The following is a 26,220-nucleotide window of genomic DNA, read 5'->3' as shown; positions in this document are numbered from 1 at the left end:
GCATACTGATATGCCCCAAGGTCCTTTTATTGGGAATTGAGAGTATTTGCCCATATACACTTTATGTCTGTGTTAAAGTCTGCACTTGCTTTAACTTTCCCTAAATCCCAAAACACATTTCAAGATTTGTTAACTGGAAAATTCACACCAATGCACTTTTTGTTTTTCATTTTAAATTATGGAAACTCTCATATCTGTCATGAAGCTTTTGAGACAGAAGTAGAAAAAACATCCCTTAAGTTGGAAAAAAACAAGTCCTATATTCTAAATATAACATCATAGAAGAATATAAAAAATTCAACCTTGTATTAATCTTATATGTGCAATTTCATTTTATCAGGAATTATGTCAACAATTTATACAAAAGAATGGATTTAAATTATTACATCAAAATATATGGGGTCGAATAGTTTTTACTTTATTGTTCTAAGGTATAGTAGGTATTCTTTTTAATTATCAAAAAATAATGCAAGAGTAAAATTAACATCATCTATGCTCATATCCCTTTCTATACTCAAGTCCTAACTATAGAGTTTGAATGAGAAAAGCCATAAAACCATGAAAAAAAAAAAAAAACAAAACACCAAAAACCTGTTTTTTCCAGTCCTGGCTTCCCAGGATCATAAAACTCAGATTGTCCTTCCCAAATTTATCTTTTCTCATTTGTTTCTTAACTGCTGGGTTATAAATACGTTTGTCTTCTATTAAAGACACATGTTTTCTTCTGCAGATTCATTTCTGTAGAAATATGTTCCAAATTCTATACCCACATTGTATTAGAATTTAAAATGTGACTTCTAATCTTGTATAAAGACTAGTTCCTAAATTTGACAAAGCCATAGAACAACTCCACTAACATTAATTTTCCTTTCAATGTTACTAGTTAAATTTTCTCTAGCATTAATTCTAGTTAGAAGATACAAACACCCAGAGCAGGAATATATATACAAACATACACTGGGGTCAGAAATGACTTCCTATCATTGAACCTGCTGGGCAAAAAGTAACAGTATGCAATTGTATTCATGCTGTGCGAAGCTTCTTGCTAATATGCATATTAAAATTCTAACCGTTGGGGTTTTCCATGCCTATTTACACTATACATATATTTATTCTATACTTTTTCAAAAAATGTTATGTGTAGGTGAAAATTTTTAAAGCCAACAACAACAACAAAAATGGCTGTAAGCCTGCTTATATTAGAACCTCTTTTGTCTATCAATCAACAATAAAGTATTATTCTACCATCACAAAAGGAAAACCTTTGGAGGCAATAGAGGACTATGGGTTGTGCAAATGTGCAGTTGCTAAGAAGCAAATATGCCTCTCTTCTAATCAAATAGCCCAGCTCAGCAATGCCGCTGGCTTGGGGCAAGAAGCAAATTCCACCAGCCACAAACTTAGAAACAGTCTTGAATTATTTGTTGCTGACCGCTGGCTGAACCCTTCCTGATGAGCACCATCACCATTAGCCACTACTCAGTGTATTCCATCAACCAATGGCAAGAGCAGCATGCTACAGCTCAGGCTACAAGAAATTGATCAAACAGGGTAATGAGACTATTTCTTCACGGAGGTTATTTTAAATGAATATAAATATTTTCTTTCTACATAATTTGCCACAGAAAGGTCACTGAACTCTCTGTGATTCCAAAGAAAAATGCTCTACTGTCCCCTTTACATATTTGAGTTAAGATAAAGACAACAAACAATTCAGAGCATTTTTTGATATTAGGGCAAATTCTAATGAGCCGACATTTGAGACAACAGATTAGCTGCAATATTTCAGCACCACATTAAGTTATCGCTAAGAACTGATCAAATGATGCTATTGTATAGAGATAAAACTAATCATGATTTACCAATTAAAAACATTTATAAGAGTACATTTTTGTTTAAAGAAAGCACAATTAATCTCTAATGTAGGTGATTGTGAGAACATGAATCATATGTGTGCCTTCTTAGCTGAAGTTATTAAAATTTGATATAATTGTTGTAAATTATTTAGTGAAGAATTCATTTTTCTATAGCCCACCTCCTCCTGCTAGACAGTAGAATAAAATGCATGTTAACTAGTCCAGTTAGCACATGAATCATTTCACTGACATCTGATTTAGCTCTTCTTACACAGTGACATTTATTGCTCCTTTTCTCTATGTACTTAAACCCAAACAATTAAACAACTGGATTTAACATCACAACATGACCAAACTACAGCAATTTAGCTGTATATGTTATCTGACATAAAATGAAAATGTTCTACAGTCCAGTTTTCAGTAGGTTTATAGTAGATTTTAGTTTTTCAGTTTTTAGTAGGTTTCTAGCATAGTGGTATTAAAATAATCCAAGCTAACTCACTGTTGAAGAACATCAAGCATCCACATTCCAGTAACAATAAGGATATGAAATAAATATTTCTAACATATCAATATCTTGTCACTATTATAACCAATGTAGACTAATAACATCTAATATAAACTTAGCAGAAACACTTTTGTATGACTGAGCTCCTCTAAAACTTTCTAAAAGTGGTATCTTGTTTCAAAAATGAATGCAATCTAATATGATAAATACTTGTCAAAATGAACTGCTTTATACACAGCCGCTTTTAAGAGTTTAATAATTTTTGCTTATAATCTTTACTTTAGAAACAAATAGGGAAAATCAAATAATTCTTTGCTTTCATCAAAAATGTGTAGTTTACTATGTAATATGAAAAAAACTGCTTAAGTGTATGGAAATATGTACTTCAGGAATTTTTTTAATTACTGAAACTCAGAAGTGCTTTTTCACAACTATCCCTTTAAACTGTTTATGGATGTTATTAGGCATGACAGTAAAACCACCTCATCTACAAAATAAAACACAAGGTATACACAAATGGTCATTTTTTTTTAATGGGATAAAGTACTGCTGGATGTTAGAAGGTTATTTTTGCCAGAGAGGAATTTCTAAATATTCATTATTGGAAAATGACAGCAATCGTAACAGGATTTTAAATAAACATTGAAATAATTTTTAAACAGAGATACAGAGCTTTGAACAAAACAAAAAAACCCCACAATTAACTTTAAATTAATCTCTCTTGAAAGGGAGGGCTGCTAAAGAACTAGCTAGAACACAATACAGAGAAGAATCTCAAGGATGACACATAGTATTTATTTAGGTATTCTATTCTTTTCACTATAAAATTCTACCATGCTCTCATAAATGGCTACAAGAAGATTCTCTAAATAAAAATCAATAATTAGTTAAAAGAAAATTAGGATCAAGGAGCAAGAAACATCCCATCAGCTGTCTAACAATATGACAAATTCAGCAGCAACCACAAAGAACCAATGTAACTTCTGGTGCCAAGGAGCCAGATGGTACTGCTGGAAAAAATTAAGTCTACAGATTGGCAGCTCGACCCTGTGATTATTGCCCAAGGGAGGACAAAGTGGAAGAGGAGCGGGAGGTTGAGTATGATGGGGATAAATCAATTACCACCAACTCGCTACATCCTTCCTATCATACCCTACTAGCAGATTTTAAATATCATACCAGTGAATTGTTCAAGGTTTAAATAGTCCCAATATTAGTTGGGAATGATAAACTAATAGGTAGTGAAAGTAAAAGATAATCTCAGTCTTCCACCACAGGCCCTAGCAGAGGCCTTAATAACCTGACACACTGCATAAGATCCACATGCAATAAGTACTATGGTATTGTTGTGAAAAATAAAGCTATCTTTTTTTCTATTTTTTTCTTTTGCTTTTCATTCATTGATGGCATGGGTTAAACTTCTAGATCATTTTCCAAAAAGAGAATTATGGGTAGATAATGGTTGCGTATGATGTCTCATGACTAAACAATTGACTTACATGTTTAGTAAACAAATATTTCATTTACTTTTTGTACACACAAAAAAGGCACCTCCCACTTTCTGATATCTAAAGAATGCCAAAAAAACAATAACATCTCAAGGTACGTTCAAAGTCAAATCAGGGTAGGAGAAAGATAATGTACATTGTTATTTATGCGATTATGAGAAATTTAATATGAGTTTTCGTCATACTTTTGCAATGTAAGAGGTTATACAGTCAGCAGTGACTGGCAAAGTTTATGCTGAGGGAGAATTTGGGGGGTTTTTTATTACCACCTTTTCTTGGCCTACCATCGCCTATGAATGTATACAGCTGCTTTGTATTACTCTCGCTTAAGTCAGTCAAAAAATAAGAAAATTAAGAATATTAAGATACTAAAGATAAACAATTCAGAGTATTGATTTTTTAAATCCTAAGAATATATAATTTCACAATATAAATTTGTGCAGATTCATTAATACATCAGCAATTACATTGACAGATGGACTTTGGATGTAGTCTCAAAAACCAATCAGCAACAGATTAATTACGTTTCATCAATAAATAAATGTGATAAGACAAAAAAGTTTTTTGGTTAATTGGTTTGTAAGTGTAAAAAGCAAGGACTGAATTTACAAGGCTTCTAGAAAAGGATTAGTCAAATCAGTGGTACACACACTAATTTGATCGATGTTCCCTGAAACCTTTTCCAATACATTTTCTAGCATATTGCAGAAGGACAGGAAATGAATTGCTAACATGAGTTGCTCAATGCACTACCTGAATCCCTGTTGTGGGCACTGACAGCCACAGTGATGGAAAAATTAATCTCTGAGGATATGCTTTATCTAAACCAAACCTAACTCACTTTTCCTTATCTAACTAAAATTGTGTATGTATACTTCAAATAGCTTGTTTCAAACGCTGTTATAAAACTTAAAATGGACATCAGCATTTCAACTTCTTAGGACACATTCCCTCACCATAATTTTGGGATAAAGAGCCCTTCAACCTTCATATTTCTGGACTAAATAACAGACTAGCAATGTTTTTATAGTCTCAGGGGAATACAGCCAGTTTACAGAAGTGCCCGTATTCACACACTGTATTAAAATGTATTTTAATGTTGGATGAAAATCAGACAGAACAGAGAGTACTACAGAGGATTTAAAATAATGTCAACAGAGAAGAAATAGTTCATGATACCAGACACTTCATAAAAGCTCAATGGGTAGTAAAACAGAGCAAGAAAAAATATATTGAGGAACAATTTTAACTAAAGGAGCTACTATTAAATAAAATTCAAATATTATGCATATAAAGAACAACACTAATTTATATTTCATATATTTCTACCATCTAAAGGACAACTTTGCAGATACCAGTATCAGAATTCTAGCTGATTAAATTCAAGACAACAATAGTAAGACTTTTTATTTAATCATGAAACACATAATCATATGATACAGGGTAATTTCTTTAAAAAGAATCAAATATTTGAGAACCTGATTTTAAAAATAGGAAATGATTGTCACAAAGAATAATTCTTCCTTTTACAAAATAGGATCCACTAGTAGGTTCTCTTAAAAGTTACCTCTTAGTACATTTTAAAAATGAACTTGATGTATAAAATGTTGTCTTAATATATAAGTCTATAGTCACTGTATATCTTGGTTTTTTGGTCATCAAGTATGCAAATATCCAACAAAGAATGGAGCCATTTAGACTTTCAAAATTATACACATTTTGATTGCACTGCTATCTCTCTGTCAAGATAATCCTGGTTCTCAGCGTTAAGGTTCATTTTGATCAAATTCGTATGCTGTTGTTTCATTACTTCCCTATTATCTGACAGAGACAGGAAGCTAAATACAATTCACCCAAATAAAAAAGAAACAGATCACTGAAATTTAACACAGATTGTGACATGTGTGAACCACCACATTAAAGCGCCTGCCATATTCATAGGAAAAAGTTGAATATTAAATCATAAAAACAATCTTAGAGCTATCAACTCATCTTTTAGTTGTTCAACAATATGACAAGATTAAATGAAATATTGCCAAACACAATGTAAACTACCTAAGCTCAAACACAGGTTAAATTCCAAGTAATTTTGCAGCATATACAAATATTGAACCATTATATTGTACACCTGAAACTAATATAATGTTTTCTATCAATCATACCTCAATTTTTTAAAATTCCAAAGAAAATTATATTAAAACCAAGTTAATCATCCAATCCCTTGGTCATCTTGTGACATTGTAATAGCCAAGAGCTAACAATGGGCAAGTCCTATGTGTTAGGCAGTCATTTACCCTTGCAACAATCCTAAGAGATGCTACAAGTATCCCTATTTTTATCAACTAAGAAACTAAGGCTTAGAAAGAAGATAATTTTTCCAAGTCATAATGTCAAACTAGGACTGAACCCAGATATATGTGATGCCATAATCTGTGCGCTTAACCACAACAGTACAATTTGATCCTTGGTGTAATAAAGTACAAAATTTATCCTCTTTAGAGCCCTTCAAAATTCAGTTTTCAGTTACTAGAAGTACATCCGGTCTGCCCTGAATATTGCTTAATGTTGTTTAAGCGGCCAAGGCAAAACATAGTTTAAAAACATGATGCCTGAATCACAAGAAAGAAAATAATTAGACAATAAAAACAAACAGAAAAGCCTAAGAACATACCAGGATTCAAATGAATGCCAAAGAAAATTATCAAGATAAAATGTATCCCCATATCTATATAATCATACTAAGGAAAGAAAGTAATTAATGGCTTCTAAAATTCTATAAATTAGGATCACATGTTTAGAAGCAGAAGCAGGAAGTCTCCTGGAGCAAGTGTCTCTATTCTGAACCCTCTAATCTAGCTCCTTCTACGGTTTCTGGCAAGTCTTATCTTTCGCATGACACTCAACATGTTTAGGCAAATAAATCAATGATTCTCTATATCTCTATCCCATATCTCAGACTCCCTCTGAAATATCTTTGACTGAATTTTTCAATACTCCCTCAAGTTCAACAGGCTTGATCTTTCTAATCCACTTTCCCAGTTTCTTTATAGATGGTATCACTTCCTCAAGAAAAGAATCTGAATGTCACAGTTCGCCTTAGGTCTAATCATGAAGTCTACCTTTGGTTCCTCTCTGTGTTCCCTCTCTGTACTGTCTCTCCCTTGTCCCTTGTCTTCACCCTCAAGGGGACCACAATCCTCCAGCCAGGTCCTTCTCAGGCCTGTACTCCTCAGAAGTGCACCAATCCCTGTCTCTTTCCTCCACCTCCAGCTCCCCTCCCATGACAGATTAAATTTTTACTTGTCTTATGATACATTCCTTACAACCCCTATCTCTACTTGCTTAATCCACTATCTACTTGCTTTCTCCATTATTACCTTGGTTATATATGGCAACTGATGAGCCAAAGCAGTAAATATAAGAGATAAACCATTGGTCCTCAACTACCCAACTACCCAAGAGTCTTTGAATTAGGATAAAACTAGAATTTTTTTTCTAAGGAAAATTTAGTCTGCCTCTGGTCCAAATCCCTTAGCCCACCTTCACGTATAGGTATGCTGGTCTTCTAGGTAGGCACATATCCTTGATAAGCTCCTCATCTTCTTAAGAGAACATAATCCTACCTTTCATTCTGCTGGCTAGAAAGATATGACTATAAGTAACAAAGAATAACTACACTCCAAGCAGTAGTCAAAGAATATATCCTGGGGTGCCTGGCTGGCTCAGTCAGTAGAGCATAGGACTCTTGATCTCATTATTGTGAGTTCGAGCCCCACGTTGGGTGTAGAGATTACTTAAAAATAGAATCTCAAAAAATATATATATCCTAAATTTCTCCGCTGTCCAATACCATTCTAAGAAATATATTTGAACACAGATGAAGAATGTACAGCTTGGCTATTCTTCTAATTCAGGGGCCCAAAACGAAATCTCTCCAGTCACCAAAAAAGTATATGAAAGAGACCAGAACTGGGAGGGAACAGAGTGGTATGGAATGCAAATTGGAAAGAGATGGTGCATCTAAAGGGAATAACAAACACAATTCAAGTCCAGTGTTGCCAGCTTATCCAATTTCTCCAGGGAAGGCAGAAATATGAATTTTTCTGGGTTAGTGGAAATTTTCCAAAAAACTAAATACTGATTTGGCCAAACAAAATGCATCGATAGGCCCAATTTGGAACTTGAGACCTCTGTTCTCAATACTTTTTATGCTATCTTAACTTTAAACTAATCTATCAGGGAGTTATGTACGTGAATCAGGGCTGACATTTTCAGTAAAGGATCAGATAGGAAACATTCTAGGCTTTGCAGGACATTTGGTCTCTGTCACAACTATTTACTGCTGCTGTTGTGACATAAAAGCGATAGACAATATATAAACTAATGGGTGTGGCTGTACTCCAATAAAATATTATTTATAAAAATAACAGCAGGCCAGATTTGCCCCTTGAACTGTAGACCGCCAATCCCTGTCCTAGACTGTGATTTTGGCTCCATATAAAATGACGGCCTAAACTGTGTTTTGGCATTATGTTATAGACCTACTTTGATAGATCTTTTAGGGAAGAACTCCAGAGTATTACTGAGATATTATGGAAGGTTTTATCACATCACATGGCAATTTTTTTTAGCCTCTCTGAAATTTCATAGGTTCTAGTATTAGTAAGACCTATACTATTTTTAGGTATCTTATTTATTTTTATATCAAAGATGGTATAAATCATGCATCTGATCAGTTTTCCTTCTTTGCATTGGTTGATAGAAAGCTTAGGGCCAAAGTAAGTGGATGGTCTCCAGCAGAAGTCTAGAGTATGGACGGTATGCATTTGAGATATAAACACTAATCCTAGCTTCATTTATTTTTCCTACCTACCCTTCTTTTCCCCATCCCTGATTTCCTAACTTGTTTTATATTTTTTTTAAAGATTATTTATTTATGTATTTGACAGAGAGAGACATAGCGAGAGAGGGAACACAAGCAGGGGGAGTGGGAGAGGGAGAAACAGGCTCTCCGCGGAGCAGGGAGCCTGATGCAGGGCTCGATCCCAGGACCCTGGGATCATGACCTCAGCTGAAGGCAGACGCTTAACGACTGAGCCACCCAAGCGCCCCCTAATTGTTTTATATTAACCTTTGTGTAATATGTTTATCTTTGTTAACTTCTTCCATATTTTTAGTAAAATAATACAAATTAGAAAAAAGTAATAAAAATAAAAGGCAGATTTATTAAGGACAAATTAAAATCAAATAACCTAAAATTTTAATTTTTTTTTAGCTATGTATACAATCCTACCTTTTTATATATATGCTAAAAAGTAGGCGACTGTTGGGGCGCCTGGGTAACTCAGTCAGTTAAGCGTCTGCCTTTGGCTCAGGTCATGATCCCAGTGTCCTGGGATCGAGCCCCATGTCGGAGGGCTCCCTGCTCAGCAAGGAGTCTGCTTCTCCCTTTCCTTCCGCCCCTCCCCACCGCTTATGCTCTTTCTCTCTGCCTCAAATAATCTTTTTTTTAAGATTTTATTTATTTATTTGACAGAGAGAGAGGGACCACGCACAAGCAGGGGAGCAGGAGAGGGAGAAGCAGGCTTCCCGCTGAGCCAGAAGCCTGATGTGGGGTTCGATCTCAGGACCCTGGGATCGTGATCTGAGCTGAAGGCAGACACTTAACCATCTGAGTCACCCAGGCACCGTCAAATAAATAATGTTAAAAAAAAAAAGTAGGAAATTGTTTCACCTACTTAATCCTTTATTTTGTAATATTTTGTATTTTTCATATTTGTAAGCCTTTATATTTTTAATAGTTTTTTTCATCTATTTAATCCTTTCTACACATACACTGCTAAAAAGAGATAAAGAATAGGACAGCCAAAGAGCAAACAGGTTAAAAGCAAAAACCAAAAAAACTTCACTAACAGGAAAATCAGCCCTAAAGAAAGGTTGGAGATTTAAAAAAAAAAAAAAAAAGTTAACCAGTCTAGACAGTTAATCTTCTTAACATTTTTTTTTGCCTCCAGCTATAAGTCAATTCAAAATTTAGCAAGCTAAATAATGATTTTAACCCACCATTTTAATGACATTCCTCTCCTCTAAGCAGCTACCTACTGTTGACTATGTTTCTAAGAATACTGTCTACCCCAACCCTTCATTTTCCTACCTCCCTACACATGCGTGTACAGCACTGAAGTTCAGTCATACCTTCAGAATATCCTACCTTATTAGGTATCTGGCTTTGCCTGCCCGGACTTGCTTCTCTCTTTCAGTCAAATTATCTCAATTTTCCTTTGGAGAATGACACCTCTCCCCATCTCCCTGTAGTTTGGGTGGGACTGACCTCACCCCCACCTCCCCCACCTCCCACCCATCCAAACCATAGAGATTGATTCAGAATAAGCATGACCCAAGCCAAGGACTTCTGTTACAACTATTCAGCGATCTTTCTTTCCATTAGGGTTGCTGAATTGACAGAAAATAACTAAGAAGCAGCCAGTGGCTGGTGGCCATCTTAAAGGAAGCTACACATAGGAAGGCAGGATGTGAGTGAGAATGTTCATTACAGTTTGAAGGCGCACCTGGATCCAGGTGGGCACGAAGCGAGACCCCAACTCTCTCTCTCTCTCATAGGTGAACCAATAAATTCCCCTTTCTGCTTTTTGCTTAAACCAGTTTGGAGGGGCGCCGGGGTGCCTCAGTCAGTTAAGTGTCCGACTCTTGATTTCAGCTCAGGTCTTGATCTCAGGGTCGTGAGTTCAAGCCCCACATTGAATAAAATAAAACGTGCTTAAACCAGTTTGAGCTGGGTTCTGTCCCACGCACTGAAAGAGTTTGAACCAATACATCCCTTTACCAGGCTGTTTCACAAACCGGAAACGCTAACTCCCTCCATGTTCCACGTATCAGAAGCCTCCTTGTTCTCCCAGACCTGACTGAAATGCCACCTCCACTATCAAGACTGTCGTCATTCCAATCATAATGATCATCTTTTTTCTCCCTCTAGTCTTGCAGCAGTGATTACACCAATCTGCCTTGAATTAGAGTTGATATTTACATCTTTCTTTCCTCTACTAATCCATCCTTAAAGGCAATGACATGTCTTATTAATCATTTTATTCCCCCTCAGTCTAACAAAACAAACAGTAAAATCTGTTGAATTAAACTTTTATTCTATCTAGCACTCTGCCTAAAACATACAACATTGTTACCCTTTCTTCCTACTTTTATTTTAAAAAATCAATTCTTTACCTCCTCTAAGACCCATTTTCTTTCAGCAAAGAAATGCTATTCTAAGCATATTAGAGGCTTATAGCATACATAGATCCCAGGACATAGATCCCAGGATACCAATACTAAAACAAGTCCTATTCAATAAAAGAAATATATATGTGTGTGTTTCTTTGTCTCCATGGTAAGAATTTTACTATTTTTTATATTAAAATATTATTTTTATTAACCTCCTTTAGTGTTAAAGAAAGTGATAGTCATGTTCAAAATAGTAAAGCTAATAGCTAGTATTAAAAAGTGAGGAGAAGCTTTTAAAGACATTTAAACAAAATGACACAAAAGCACATCTCTGAGAGGAAATTACTTTTCTGACAAAGTCTTTTTTTTTTTAAATATTTTATTTATTTATTTGACAGAGAGAGAGAGAGAGAGCACAAGCAGGGGGAGCAGGCAGAGGGAGAGAGAGAAGCAGGCTCCCTACCGAGTAAGGATACCGATGTGGGACTCGATCCCAGGACCCTGGGATCATGACCTGAGCCAAAGGCAGATGCTTAACCTACTGAGCCACCCAGGCGCCCCTGACAAAGCCTTTAAGATGACACTATCTGTTTCTGCTTTTTAGGCATGGAAAAGAACTAGATGGTATTCAAGCCACATTAACATTTTCCCTGGTTATTCCAACTGCAAAGCTTTGAGGCTGCACCATTGCTTCATAACACCTAAACTTGGAGACTTCCACATGAAAAAGTATAATTAAATATCTGATGAGGACATTGGAACTTTTGAGTATGTTTGACAAGAAATACGGAATTAGAATCCCTAAAATTTCTCCATAGTGAAAACAAATCTAATATTTAAATTAAACATGACTGTGAGTGTATACAGATGAAGATACAGAGAAAGATACAGGGCTCCTGAGAAAATAACCAGAAATAAAAAATTAAGCATCCTGAGAGTACTGTAATTTATTCTCTCTCCAACTCTAAATCAATGCTTCTAGCTAAGGTGAAGAGTTTTTAATAAATAAACAATAAATACATAAATAAATAAGAATTACTAGGAGAAAATAATAGCCACATATGTGGAAAATGCAGAATGTCAAAATGCTATAAACATTTCTAAGCTTCTACTCTCAGTTTCTGTACTGATGTTGTTGCAGACCAGTAACAAACAGATCACAGACCCAGACCAATCTGCAGACCACACATTGAGTAGCACTCCTTGGATAACTCACACAGCTTCTTTGTGTCTCAGTTCCCTTATCTGGCAAGACTGCTCAGTTTGGTGGCTGACACATGGTGGGGGGCGAAGGAGGGAGCAGGGAAGGAGAAGAGATGAATTCAAAGAAACAAACCAACTTTCCTTTTGAAAGCCAAAAATAGTAACCATTTTTCTAGCAATGATCCCAGCACCCCTTAAATCCTGCCCCTATAACTACACATTGAAAAGCCTAGAAAATTAACAAAAAGCCAGTAAATCAACAAAATATCTACTTTGACTCCATGTTCTCTGAAATAATTTGTTAAAGTGAAATGAAAGTGACATGAAAGAAGATCCATGTGATTATACATTTATATTTGTGATACAACAAAAACACTGCTAGAAATGAGAGGAGTGATATTATATGCAACAAGACAAAGCAAGAATTCTTTTTTTAAAGGATGCTAAAGGCTGCAGAATTCAAGAGTTCACTGAGCTGAAAAGGCACAGCAAGAAAATTACTTTTTGCTATTTGCACAATTTTTAAAATATGCACTAAGCAACAATAACATTAAAGGTGAGCTAGAATATGTCCCCGTTTTAACTAGTATATTAATCTCATAACTCTTTAGAGTAAAAGAACTCAGTATTTTAAAAAATAATTTAGGCTTGAGTTAAGAATACTTAAAGAATCTTTAGTTAGGTAAAGACTTCTTAAACATGATAGCAAAAACACAGGCAACAAAAGAAAAAACAGACAAATTAGACTTCATCAAAATTAAAAACGTCTGTGCTTCAAGGGACACCATCAAGAAAGTGAAACTGACAACCCACAGAACTGGAGAAAATATGCACAAATCATATATCTAATAAGAGATCAGTAGCTAGAATATATAAAGAACTCTTAGAACTTAAAAAGACAGTCCAACTGGAAAATGAGAAAAGGCTTTGAGTAGGCATCCTCTGGAGAAGATATACAAAGACCAATATGTACATGAAAAGATGATCAACATCATTAGTCATTAGAGAAATGCAGATCAAAACCATAATGAGACACCCCCTAATACCTACTAGGATGACAAAAGCAAAGACAGACAATAACAAGTGTTGAAGAGGATGGGGAGAAATGGAAACCTTCCCACACTGCCGGTAGGAACACAAGATGGTAGAGCACTTTGGGAAACAATTTGACACTACCTCAAAAAGTGAAACTTAAGAGTGACCATAGGACCCAGCAATTCCACTCCTAGGTATATACCCAGGAGAAATGAAAACATATTCATTCACATAAAAGCTTATACATACATGTTCATAGCAGCATTATTAATAATAGCCAAAAAAGAAAAAACAACTCAAAACTCTATCAACTGATGAATGGACAAATAAAATATGGTACATCCACACACTGAAGCACTATTGGGCTATAAAAGGGAATGAAGTATGATATATGCTACCATACAGATGAACTTTGAAAACATTATACTAAGTAAAAAAAAGAAGCCAGACATAGAAGGCCACATATTTTGTGGTTCCATTTAAATAAAATGTCCAGATTAGGCAAATCTATATAGAAAGTAGATTCATGGTTGCTTAAGCCCATGGGGTGTGGGGGAAGAGAGGAAAAATGGAGAGTGTCTGCTTAGAGAATAGGGTTTCTTTCTTGTGACAATGAAAATGTCCTAAAATTGATTGGAGTAATGCTTGAACAGCTCTGTGAACTTATTTAAAACTACTGAATTGTATACTTTAATGGGTAAATTCTATGGTTATGTTAATTATACCTCATTAAGATTACTTTTTTAAAAATAGAATACCTTAAGAATCCTAGGCTCTACCCCCAAACTGTTGATGGACTCTATAAAATCAGTCATCCCTTTTAACTTAATAACTGTATATCTTCCCAAAAGCCATAATTTTAGGAGGATTAATAAAGGAATTATTATAATCTCATCCCCAATTCTGCACTACATGGCACTACTCATATGTAGGAAAAAGCCCCTCAAAAAAATAATTTATTCAAGTTGATTCTTAAAATTTCCTTACAGAGACATTTTCTTTAATAGTATCTACATTATTTTTAAATCTACAGCAGGTGTATCCCACTTTCCCTGAAGTACTGAAGCAAGGACCCTGTATCAACTCTCAATTTTGAAAAAATACTTTGATAAGCAGATACCAAAGAAGTTTAATGTTTAATCTTTGTAAAAATTTAAAAAACAATTTTTGCCTTAATCCAGTCTGTGTCTATTTATTAACAGAGCATTTATTTGCTCTTAATGACTTTCCAGCCTTGTATCTGAGTTGTGTGTACTATTCTTTCTATATGGACCTGTTATGGTCTTTAACCTTATATCATTTGACTCTGAAATGAGAATAATGAGACACTGATTAGTACACTTGTTTCCTAATAATTTCAGGCCACTTTTTTCCCCACTGTTTTTTTCCCCACTGTTTTTTTCCAGGTATAGCTTTATGAATCTTCCAATATAGTTCAAATTCATTCAAATATTCTCAAAAGTTTGCAAGTTTTTTAGTCACTGACTATTGAGTTCATGTATAAAATGAGTGACTCCTTCCATGGGCTCATGATGTTTAGCCCACAAGATTTTCCCAAGTATAATATTTCTTTATTCTCATATTCTCATTATTTGCTCAACAGAGAAAAGTTAAGGCACAGAGAGGTAGAATGGTTCCGAGAAAAGGCATGATTCATTTATTATAAAAAACTGAACTAGTAACTGTTTTCAACACGGAGTACTCAATTCAAAAAAATGATCATCTACTATGAATCTCTAAAACTTCCAACTGCAAATCCTACAAAATCCAGTGAAACATATGAGTTAAACAGTACAAAAGATAGACAACACCTCAGGCACATAGCTGTGTCAAACACAGAAAGAAACATTTATCTAAGGCAATCCTTAGATAAATAGGCTGGACAGCAATAATACCTTGATCTAACATGTCCTTTCTATGCGCCAGGAAGTGTTCTAAGCTCTGTGTACGTTTATCTTACTTAATCTTCATAACAACCATAGGACATGCGTGGTGTTACTATCCTCAGTTTCTTAGATGAGGAAACTCAGATAGGTCAAACAACTTTGCTGGAGGTCACAGAGATGAATAATGAGGCCAGTATTTTAACCCAGACAATAGGATCACAGAAGCTGTTCTCAACCACTGTGCTTCATTTTTAGGGTGACTGGAATATATCTCATCCCATATCTGCCCCCAAAAGAATGAAACTGCAAAGAGAAAGGCAAAATAAGGCTCACTTAAGCTCTATCCTCATATATCTGGATAATTACCAGGCAGACTGGATGTTCACTGTTACCATGAACTCAACTGTTCAGACCCAAACTCGTCAACATTTGCAAATTCCTCCTAACCTGTTCTTCTCTCGATGTTCATATCTCAGTTGATTCTTCCAGTCATCCAATTTAGAATTTTGTAATTTTCTTTGGCTTCTCTCTTTTTAAAATTCTACACATATCCACTTACCTTGTCCTGTCCATTCTCCCTCAGATGTATCTTTTCCTTTCCAGTTTCACTATCCTCGTCTAGTCTCTGTTCAATTCACACCTGGCTTAATGGAATGGTCTCTTACCTCACAGACCAAGGTTTTCATCCCCTTCAACCCATCTATATCCCACCACTAGCTAAATGCTTCTAGAATACTTTCCATCATTAACATTCCCTTGCTCAAAAAGCCTAAAATGGATACTCATTTTGCTTACTGATTCAACTCCTTATGACACCATTTAAAGTCCTCAATAATTAAGTTCTCCCTTGCCTAAAATAATGGAATTCTCTGTGAAGAAATAGAAACAAATTCACAAAGGTAGTGCCTTAGCCAGAGTAACTCGGTTAGTGGCCAAATTCGGACCTGAGGCAAGAGCCAACGCTTGTTACATGCTACCCTTGTCCATCCACATCTCCCAATCCTCTTCAATCTCTCTAAGCCATGTTGGTCTTTGCACAGTTCCTCAAACGACACTCATTTCCAGACCCATTTCCTATTGTCTCCACTTTCTCAGCTTATCTGAAAAGCATGCTCCCCTCCATTCTTTACTAATTAAAACTTTACCTATCCTTGTTAAGTTCTGGTTCAAACTCCAATTTTTTCCATAAAACACTCATTGAGACCAGTCTGCAATCGTTTCTTCCTTTTCTGACCTCCTAGGGTATTTAATGTCAATGTCACACATTTCTGTATTTGAACAAAGTTGATAAAGTTTCAAATATTAGATATGTATGTATTGTACCCACAATTAGACTACAATTTTTTTAGGAAAAGGGACAGTTCTTTTCCACTGCTTATAGCATCTAGATTCTTCTAGAAAGCTAGCACTCACTCTAAGTGAATATCTAAGACTTGCTGACACTTTCTGGACTACCTTTGACCTGTAGCCAGGGATCATACTTCTTCCCCAAGGAATGATTCCAGCAGATCAATTGTGAAAATGTTTTAGGACAAAGCACCCTCTTGATATTATTAGAAAAGGAACATAGATAGCACCAACCTTTCCTCCTAAAAGTTCGCCCTGAAATTCTTTGTTTGTTTTTAAAGAATAAAACCTTAATAACATCGGTAATGAAGAAAGAGTATCTTCCGTGGATCAAAAATTTTGAGTAATTCCTAGCAAGTGGAAGGCAGATGAGACTAAAGTGAGAAAGTCATAGTAGAGGACACCAGAGCCCAGGAGGACGCCAAGGAAAGTAAGTGCTAGTTTCCCCAAAGGAGCCTCAGAAGTCTACAAACAGAATTACAGGATGGTGAAGAGGGACACTCATTAAAGAACTATAATCAAAGCAGCTAGAACCATTGGGTCTGTCTTCAAAAGCATGCAGCATTTAAGGCATTTGAGTTGGATGTTCTGGTCAAGAGACCAAAACCTTACTGAGTCTCCATTTCCACAAGAAAATAGGGAAAATGTCTTCCGCACAGGGTCATTCTGAGCCGATTAAAGGAAAATATGCATGAAAGAATCTAGTTCAGAGCCAGACTAATTTCTCGATAAATATTAATGTATTCCTTCCTTAAAGATGCTACCCCAACCAGCAGCACAGTCACCTCTAAGGAAGGAAGGAAGAGGTAGGAGGCTTCCTTTAGAATCCTGAGCAGGCTGGCATGCCTTCCTCTGAAATCAAATTGATCAGCCCACGGTCTTTTTTTTTTTAAGATTTTATTTTTAAGTTATCTCTATACCCAATGTGGGGCTCAAACTCACAACCCCAAGATCAAGAGTCATATGCTCTACCGGGCGCCTGGGTGGCTCAGTTGGTTAAGCGACTGCCTTCGGCTCAGGTCATGATCCTGGAGTCCTGGGATCGAGTCCCGCATCGGGCTCCCTGCTCGGCAGGGAGTCTGCTTCTCCCTCTGACCCTCCTCCCTCTCATGCTCTCTGTCTCTCATTCTCTCTCTCGCAAATAAATAAAATCTTAAAAAAAAAAAAGAGTCATATGCTCTACCAAGTAAGCCATCCAGGTACTCCTGTCAGGCCACTGTCTTGAAGAACCTTTGCTTTTAGATTTCTAAACTCTAAATTCACCCTTTAGCTCAGGTTACAAACAGGAGAAACAACTGAAAACAGGAAGTCATATACTGCAACTTCTCCAAACTCAGACAGCAAGGAAGAAAAGCCAGTTATGTGCCTAAGTCTTATGAGATACAGTGTTCTGCAAGAGCCAAAAACTTCTTTACCACCAGCCGGGTGCTGACACCTGAAGGTCTGTGAGTGGGGCCCAAACTTCCTTGGGTTAAGGCATTGCCCCTATAAATATGCAGTTACTGATAAAAACCGGTTTTTGGACTTCGGCTCCAAATGTTCTTTTCAGCACCTTTTCCCACTTTCTCTCCAGAAAACTTCAGGAACCATGCGAAACTCACTTAAATAACCCTCCTCTCCACAATTTACTCCACAACCTCTCAGAATATAGGCATAAAGTTTATGCTTTGGTTAATCCAATATCATGCCAAAACATATGACTGACTTCAGTCAACAAATCAGAGAGGAAAACCAATGAAACCAGTTTGGGTTTTTTTTGTGTAGGTACAGACCAAACCAACTGAACAGCGTAACACATACTAGTTACTATTTTTGGAATCTGCCTTACTAGAAACTTAGATTGCTAATTATCACCTTATTTTAGGTGATTGTTTTCTCCTTCCATCTAGATTGCATGTCTCTTGAAAACAGGAACTTCGTCTTAGTCATCTTTGAAATCCCCGTTGCCCTGTCAGGGTATCTTGCACCCTTCCTCAAAAACTCTGTAAACAACTGCTGATTTACTGTATTAAAGATGCATGACTTTTCATAATGCTGACTATAATTACCTTTCTGATCGTTCTAGTCCACTTTGTTATAGTCTCATTGGCCCTCACTGTTTTATTTTGATGTATTTTCCCATTCAATGGCATAAAGCTTAGGTGATTCTCAATAATCATGTGTTTTTATTTACTCATATATACCTTTGTATCATGAAAATATTTCACATCTGTGTACTTTATATTTCCAATCACACAATATATTATCTTGAACGTTAAAAATGCTTTCTACTTTTTATTATTTCCTCAAACTATAACCCCTCACTTCTACCAAAATACCTGAAACTTGCTATACACATTACAGAAGGACTAAAGTAATCACCTTTCTTATATTGTTATAACACACACAAGGTAACAACTGGCATCTGAAGTAACAAAAAGGTAAAAACAAAACAAAACAAAACAAAAACCCTCAAGTGCAACACTAATGTATGTTATATACACAAAGATATGTGCAAATTGCAAACTAGTCTAAATTCTCAGAATAAAATTTAAAAATATGAGTTTAAGTATCAAAAATCACATGATACTATGGTAGAAAAACCCTTACCCTAAACAGTAAGTTATTAAAGAACCTTTTTTCCCTGGTTTTAAACACTGTTTAAATGTTCTACTGGAACCCAGAGAAAAGTAAAGCATCTCTTGCGTGGCTTTTACAAGATTAGTGCTAAACCTAATTTTACACAAAAAGATCTCTTCCTCAAAAGTTTGGTATGCAATGTGTAGAAATTTACACATTAAATGTATGTGTGTGCACTTCAATGGATATATCTAAGCTTGTTTTAGATGCATTGTGAGAGCTCATTATTTATAGGCATCCCAGAGATAATCTTTTTTAAAGCAATCCTTTGGAATAAGTGATTTATATGTTTTATGAATCCAAATTTTCATACACTAGATTTTCTTAAAGAAAATTACACCAAAAAAGAAAAAAAATCATTATTTACTCTTATAAATTATGATCAAGACAGCTTAGCCCTTTTCCTTAATCCCCAAGCTTTAAAAAAATAGTTCCATTCCTAAACCAAGATTTTTCTTCATGTAAACCTATGTCCTTGCAATGCCTACAGTTTTCAGTAACCTATACTTGGGAATTTTTAGTTAGGAAGATACCAGGACAATAAATGACTGTTTTATATCTTTAGCTTCATTTTAGCCTTCCTATATTCATACCCTAGAGGTTCCAGATTCTTATCCACAAAGTGATTATGGTTTAGGACTGAATCAGATTTGTAACAAATGTCCACTGGGATTCCTCTCCCTATCATCGACGGGTAGAGCCGATATATGTCTTCTAGCTCATCGAATCCGTTCACCTTACCTCAGGGACTTCCCACAATGCTACGTGGTTAGAAGCCTTCTTTCACAAATGACGAAAATGAATGAAAAATGATTTCAGAATAGAAAAATGGAAACCCAAGTCATTATATAGTGTCTAAAGGCTACCCTGCCTCTCCCACCATACTGCCCAAGCAAGCATTCTAACATATGTACAATAAGGGATATTCTTCTTTAAGGTTTTGAGTTTCATTTTCTCTAATTTTATCTGATTGCTGACATGCATCATTTATATTAACACTTCCATATATCCAGCCACACAATACAATAAAACTTCTAACAGCGATCTAGTTTGGAAACCATTATGATTTGTTTTAAATTTCCCAGAAAAATATAAGGCACAAAGTTAATAAAAGGAAATTTCTAGTAAGTATGGTTTTTTATAAATATTACCACATCAAAATGAAACTAACAGCAGTCATGCAATCATGCATAAGTAAAATACAGGCTCTTACTGTTTTTCTTAAAAGCTAATTTAGCATGTCACTCTCTCCTTTTTTGCTATTGTCTTAAAATGTATTTCCCCTCAAAAAATAAAAATAAAAAGTGCTTCCAAAGAGAGAGAAGAAAAAATTACAAACTACAGTATTTTTTATGCTACAAGCTATACAAAAATCTGTCACCATCTATGTTACAATTCTAGTCATCAATAAGGTACTTTTTTTCAATGCACCACTCAAAAATCAATTATATCAACTCTTTTGTATAGAGAAGCAGCACACCTTTCAGGCAACTAGTATTAATGAGTAGACATGACTATAGAATCTCCATCTGTTTCTCTGACAAAGCTGTGGCTACTCTAGTCTCTCATTGAAATTCCATTAATCTGGTGTACCAAGGTCCAATGCGAAAATCAAAACTCCATCTAACCCTTTATCAGCTCACAATAACCTACAAGTGAACTCTGCCTGTTAGCATGCAGCAAGTTATGATTTTGCTATCAATCAGGCAGTTGGCCAATAAAAAAAAAAAAAAAGGCAGGCTGGAAACAGTGTGTCTGGCAGGGTTTGAAGACTTTGTTTTTGTTTTCTGTTTTCATCCCCTTTCAATTTCTATAGGGTGTCTGGACCTTGTGGGATTATGCATTAGTCTCCTTGGCTGTGATTTAATTGCTACCAGCAATCAAGTCGAAGCATCACTGAAGTGTGCTTGAATTTCATTAGAAGATATAACTTATGCTACTTTCCTACAGTACCTAATAAACCATAAAGAAACCAAAACACATATGGCTTGAGGGAATAACTGGAAAATTAGGTAGCCATTTGGGAACTGAGTGAACTTTTGAACCAGAGGAACAGAGAAAAAGAAATATTAAAGGAAAAAACAGACTTAGAATGCACACAAAGATGTGCAGGTTTGACCTTTTCAGTACCTTGAAAATTACATTAGCATTATGAAAAATACATACCATGTTTAGAGTTTATAATCCATCAAGGTTCAGATACTTTGTTAGTGCCTACCATAAGGTAAAAGTCAAAAGGACAAAACAACAATCTGATTTGACAAAAGGCCTTTTGGTGACCTGTGCTAATTTAGTTATACTTATTGTTAAATGCATTATCCTTTTATAATTAATATATCATTAGACTGAGGTCCCATAATGAAGGAAAATTTATTCAGCAAGGGAAAGAGAACACATACCAAATCTATGTTGAAGGGAGAGAGACTGATATGACTAGATGACTTTCAGAGTTTCAGAAATTAAAAATCCAAGTGGTAGTGTTAAAATTAATTTATAATATTCTTAGAAGAAAATGTAAAACTATCATATATGGTATTTCTTATATACCGAAAATGAGTAATACTAAAAGTTAAATTTTCAATCTGCTTAAGAATTGCTTACACCAACACTAATGAAAATGCACCTATATTTAACAAAAAACTTAATGCTATACATAAATGTTTTTAAATAATATTCAAATACTGATAATGTAATCTTTTAACAATAAATCTTTTTCATGCTATTAATGTATTTCCTATATATTTGGTTATGAAAACAAACATGATAAATTATTTACTCATAATAAAGAAAATATGATAATTATGTAAATGTATTATAATTTAATAACAATTCACTTTTTCTAACAAAACACTAGCTCTCATAGATACTTAATTGTTGGATTTCTTAGGTTACAATTTTTAGAAGAATGTACATATTGCTCCCTTGTAATTCAAATTATTTATGCTATCTTTTTAAAACTCTGAGCATATACACTCTATGAACATTTTGTGTGTGTGCATGTATATTCTCCTGAGTATAAATATTCTGTCTGTGTATATGTATACCCACATACTCATTTCTATCTACCAACACTTAACAGAGAAGCAAAACAAATCATTGTAATGTGTCTGAAAAACAGCTCAACTCAAACAATAATTCACTGTTTTGCCTGAAAGTATTATTTATCAATTATAGAACATTTTCTAGTAGAAATGCTTTTGAAGACCAGATTAGGAAGGGTAATGCTCTGTTTCAGATAAGAAGTGTAACTGAAGAGAAATGTGCATCTTTTTAAAAAATAGGGAATATAAGAAAAAGAAATCTCTTCCTTTAAAAATAGAAATTAAATGTTTACCAAAATGTAAAATTCAACATAAAATGGATATGATTATTATTGCTACACATTGTACAAAGTTCTGAATATAAAAAAAAAGATTGTGTTGTTCTGAATCAGTGGTTAGAATGTTTATCACTTATGCATGTACTTGACTTATCCCTGTTCTGCAATAGACATAATTTTATACCTCATAAAAGCAATTTATGTTTCCAAAGGGAATAATCTGGATAACATAAAATGTGGAGTGCTCTGTTGCAGGAAGCATATTTTCATTCAGCAATTGTATTTAGAGATGGAACTGCACAGTTTGATCATCATACAGTGGCAGAAGGCATTATTCATTTCTGTGTCTCCATGAAACTTTGAGTGCCACGAATTAATATGCATGGCTAATTTATCGATACACATTCTTAATTTATAACTATCTCTCACCCTTATAAGGTCTCTAGAATGCAGATGCACTCAACTGGCTATAACAGAGAAAGCACACGCTACACTAAAAGCAAGTTTCATAACTTCGGCGAGTTTTTAAAAATTACGAAGAGATAAACAATCAACTTTATTACCCATTCAATTAATACAAAACATTATAACACTACTGTATAATGTGGGGTATCTTTAGGTGACAATGAGGAAAATGAGAATGTGTATTAAAGAAGCATTTGATGAAAACCTGTCTTAATGTGAGAAGGCAATGTAAGAATAATTAATTTAATACTTTATGAACTCATTTTATATGAAGTTTTAAAAAAAGAGATCAAAAATCTTTTTCATTATTTATAAAATAAATAATACAAGAAGCCATTCAGCAGCACAACAAAATTAAGCAAGAATCTGATAATATTAAATTAACCAACAAACTAATAATATTCATACAATGATGTAAACACTCTCTTAAAAATTCTAGTCAAGAAATTTCCTAGGAAAAGAAGGAACTACATACTTAAGAAAACCACTAGAGAGAGCTCTTCTGTTCCTTAAAATGTTCTGGTAAAGGTAAGTTAACTGAAGCCTCCGCATTTACAGCTTTCCGACAAGACCACCACCTCTACACACTGCATTGTCTTGTGTTGGGATATCTGGAGGTATATTTGATGGCAAAATATCACATACCTTCAGAGTGGGCTTCGTCATCTTTATCATATCTTTCTGAAGCCAATGACACAGTATCTGGAGGCCCAGCAAAAGGGTCATCATATTCTTCCCCATCTTCTGCATCATCTATAGAAGAATCACAGAAAAGCCTTTTATAGATTAGCCATCTTAAAAAAAATGTTACTTTGTCAAGAGAGGTAAATTTTACTATTAAACCTAGTCACTGTCATGGAAAAACAGAGTAAAAACAGGTCCTATTTTAACGTATATCTACTGTAACTTAAATAAAGTAAGAGTTTCTGGAAGTCAGTGGACAACTGCTTATTTCTGATACAAAAGGATACAAGTTCCAAAATTATGATGGTCTCTACAAAGATGAATACAAAGAAAGTAGAAGCAAGGTAAAGCAGAGTGTGTATCCAAAACAAACAAAAAAAGAAACAGAACCAAAATAATGATAACAAATAAGACACAAAAAACTGGAAAGCACAACAGAGAAAATAATTCAAGTTAATTCCATTTACCTACTCAATTATTTGAAAAATTATGATGAGAAATTGATAATTCAAAGCCATATGCACATTTTATGTTTTCATGAAGAATCACAGGGTTACATTAGAGTAGATTAAAAATACTCAGTTGCATTTTCAAGAGCAGGAATCCTTTATGGGAAAAATTACTTTAAAACTCATATAACCCTGTTAAGTTCAAAGTGATTTACAACTTGACACCTTCAATATTCATTCAGTAATATGTTACCATTTTTTTTTTTAATCTTCTAGCCAGTTTTTACATGATTTCCAAATCCTAGGTTGGTTGGTTGGTTCGTTTGAAGTCATTTAATCTCCACAATAAAATCTTGTGGTTTGGGTTTTTTCCACATACCCATTTAGAATAATTTAAAAGAAAAAAAAGAGTGAATCAGATATTTGCTAGCTTGGGTACATATAAGTACTCATTTTTCAACCATATTCAACCACATCCAAAGAAAATTCAGTAAAATTCAAAAAACTATATGCTTTATACTGTATCAATTATCTGTTAATTCAAGAGAAAACCAGCTACCTCAGGGATTACCCAAAAAGCACAATGAAAACCTCCATGGGAATCCTAAAGAACCTACAGTATTACTTTAAGACCATGGTTGCGGAGCAGATCCAGATTAAGGCTATCAGTCTCTCCAAAAAAATATCTGTAACCTCTAAAATCCATTTAATGGGTGGCACCCTATTTCTCAACATATTTTTGGTAGAGGAAATAGCCCCTTTGAAAACACCATGAAAGTAATAAAAATAAATCAATATTCATCTCGATTTCTTTATTATTTTGGCATTTCATCAGCACCCATAATCCTTATTCTGAAAAAGATAGGGCTATCTCCCATCAAGGCAGTAAGAGCAGAAGATAGAGGACTATCTTTACTGCCCCTGATGAATCCATCACCAGGTGCACCATATAGGGATGTTTCTTCCCCAAATAAAATTCCAAGGAACACATGTAAACACTATTCATTCCTTAGATCTTAATTTCTTTTCCTTTTAAAATGTTCAAAGTAGGGCGCCTGGGTGGCTCAGTCGCTTAAGCATCTGCCTTCCGCTCAGGTCATGATCCCAGGGTCCTGGGATTGAGCCCCACATCAGCCTCCTTGCTCAGCGGGCAGTCTGCTTCTCCCTCTGCCCTTCATCTCGCTCACACTCCCTCTTTCAAATAAATAAGTAAAATCTTAAAAAAAAAAAAGAAGAAGAAGAAGACTAAAATGTTCAAAGTACTTTTCGGAACATTCTGTGATCCCTTACAATATTTCTTTTATGGAAAGTATTCTGATTTTAAATATGACGTAAGAGAGAACCTCATAAAGTGCTAGTAAAAATATGTTCAGGCATGGAATGACAGCTCATGGAATATATAGTAGTAAAGATGACAAAGTTCTCAATTGCTCTTAGTTGCTGGAGTATCCTTATATTCTCAATAAAGTAAGAATTGCTATAGTATGAATTTGCAAAGGATATTTCATATCGTGAACTATAAAATAAATCTTGCTGTGAAAAAAAAAAATATCAGGATACCTCAAATATACTGCCCCAACTTAGCACTTGGCATGGATAATATTATGAATAATTTCATAATTATTCAGGCTTAAATCTATTTAACTCTACATGGAAAAAAGTTAAAAGTTAAAAAGTTTAAAAAATCAGGATTTGTTGGGCGCCTGGGTGGCTCAGTTGGTTAAAAAATCAGGATTTGTTATCTTTTGATAATATTCATTATATGTTCTTATGTGTGTATCCATGTATATACACATACACACATGCACACACTGATCTATATTTACATATGTATGCACACAGCAAAAAGATCATTATTAAAGCTATAAAATAATATTTAATGAGTTAAGAATATTTTCTACAAATTGGTTACTAACAGGTTAAAGACTTCTGTGGTTTCTGTGTTAAAAAAAAACTTTTTGTATTATTTATTAAAATAAAATTGTCTTCAGCTTTCCATTCTAAGAACTGCAGCTCATTTCAAATGTTTTTTTATAAGTAATGTGATAATTTATATTTATCTAAAACAAAATAAATTAAATACTGCTACTGGCTTCTTTTCTCCC

The 26,220-nt window shown here is 34.7% G+C and overlaps 1 protein-coding gene across 2 annotated transcripts in view; it reads right to left on the bottom strand.

Moving 5' to 3' along the window:
• LOC145716533 (src kinase-associated phosphoprotein 2-like) overlaps positions 1–26,220 on the bottom strand; it is a 74,563-nt gene that overhangs the window by 30,897 nt on the left and 17,446 nt on the right. For both annotated transcript variants that reach the window (XM_081800376.1, XM_081800375.1), the window contains exon 4: positions 23,628–23,735. In XM_081800376.1, the coding sequence (XP_081656502.1) occupies positions 23,628–23,735 (108 nt within the window). The remainder of the gene's footprint in view (positions 1–23,627; positions 23,736–26,220) is intronic.

The sequence above is a fragment of the Leptonychotes weddellii genome, chromosome 12 (assembly GCF_054177405.1).
Source record: "Leptonychotes weddellii isolate Sample4059 chromosome 12, ASM5417740v2, whole genome shotgun sequence".
Classification (NCBI taxonomy): Eukaryota; Metazoa; Chordata; class Mammalia; order Carnivora; family Phocidae; genus Leptonychotes; species Leptonychotes weddellii.
The sequence above is the reverse complement of the archived record's forward strand: the minus strand, read 5'-3'. Positions and strand labels throughout refer to the sequence as shown.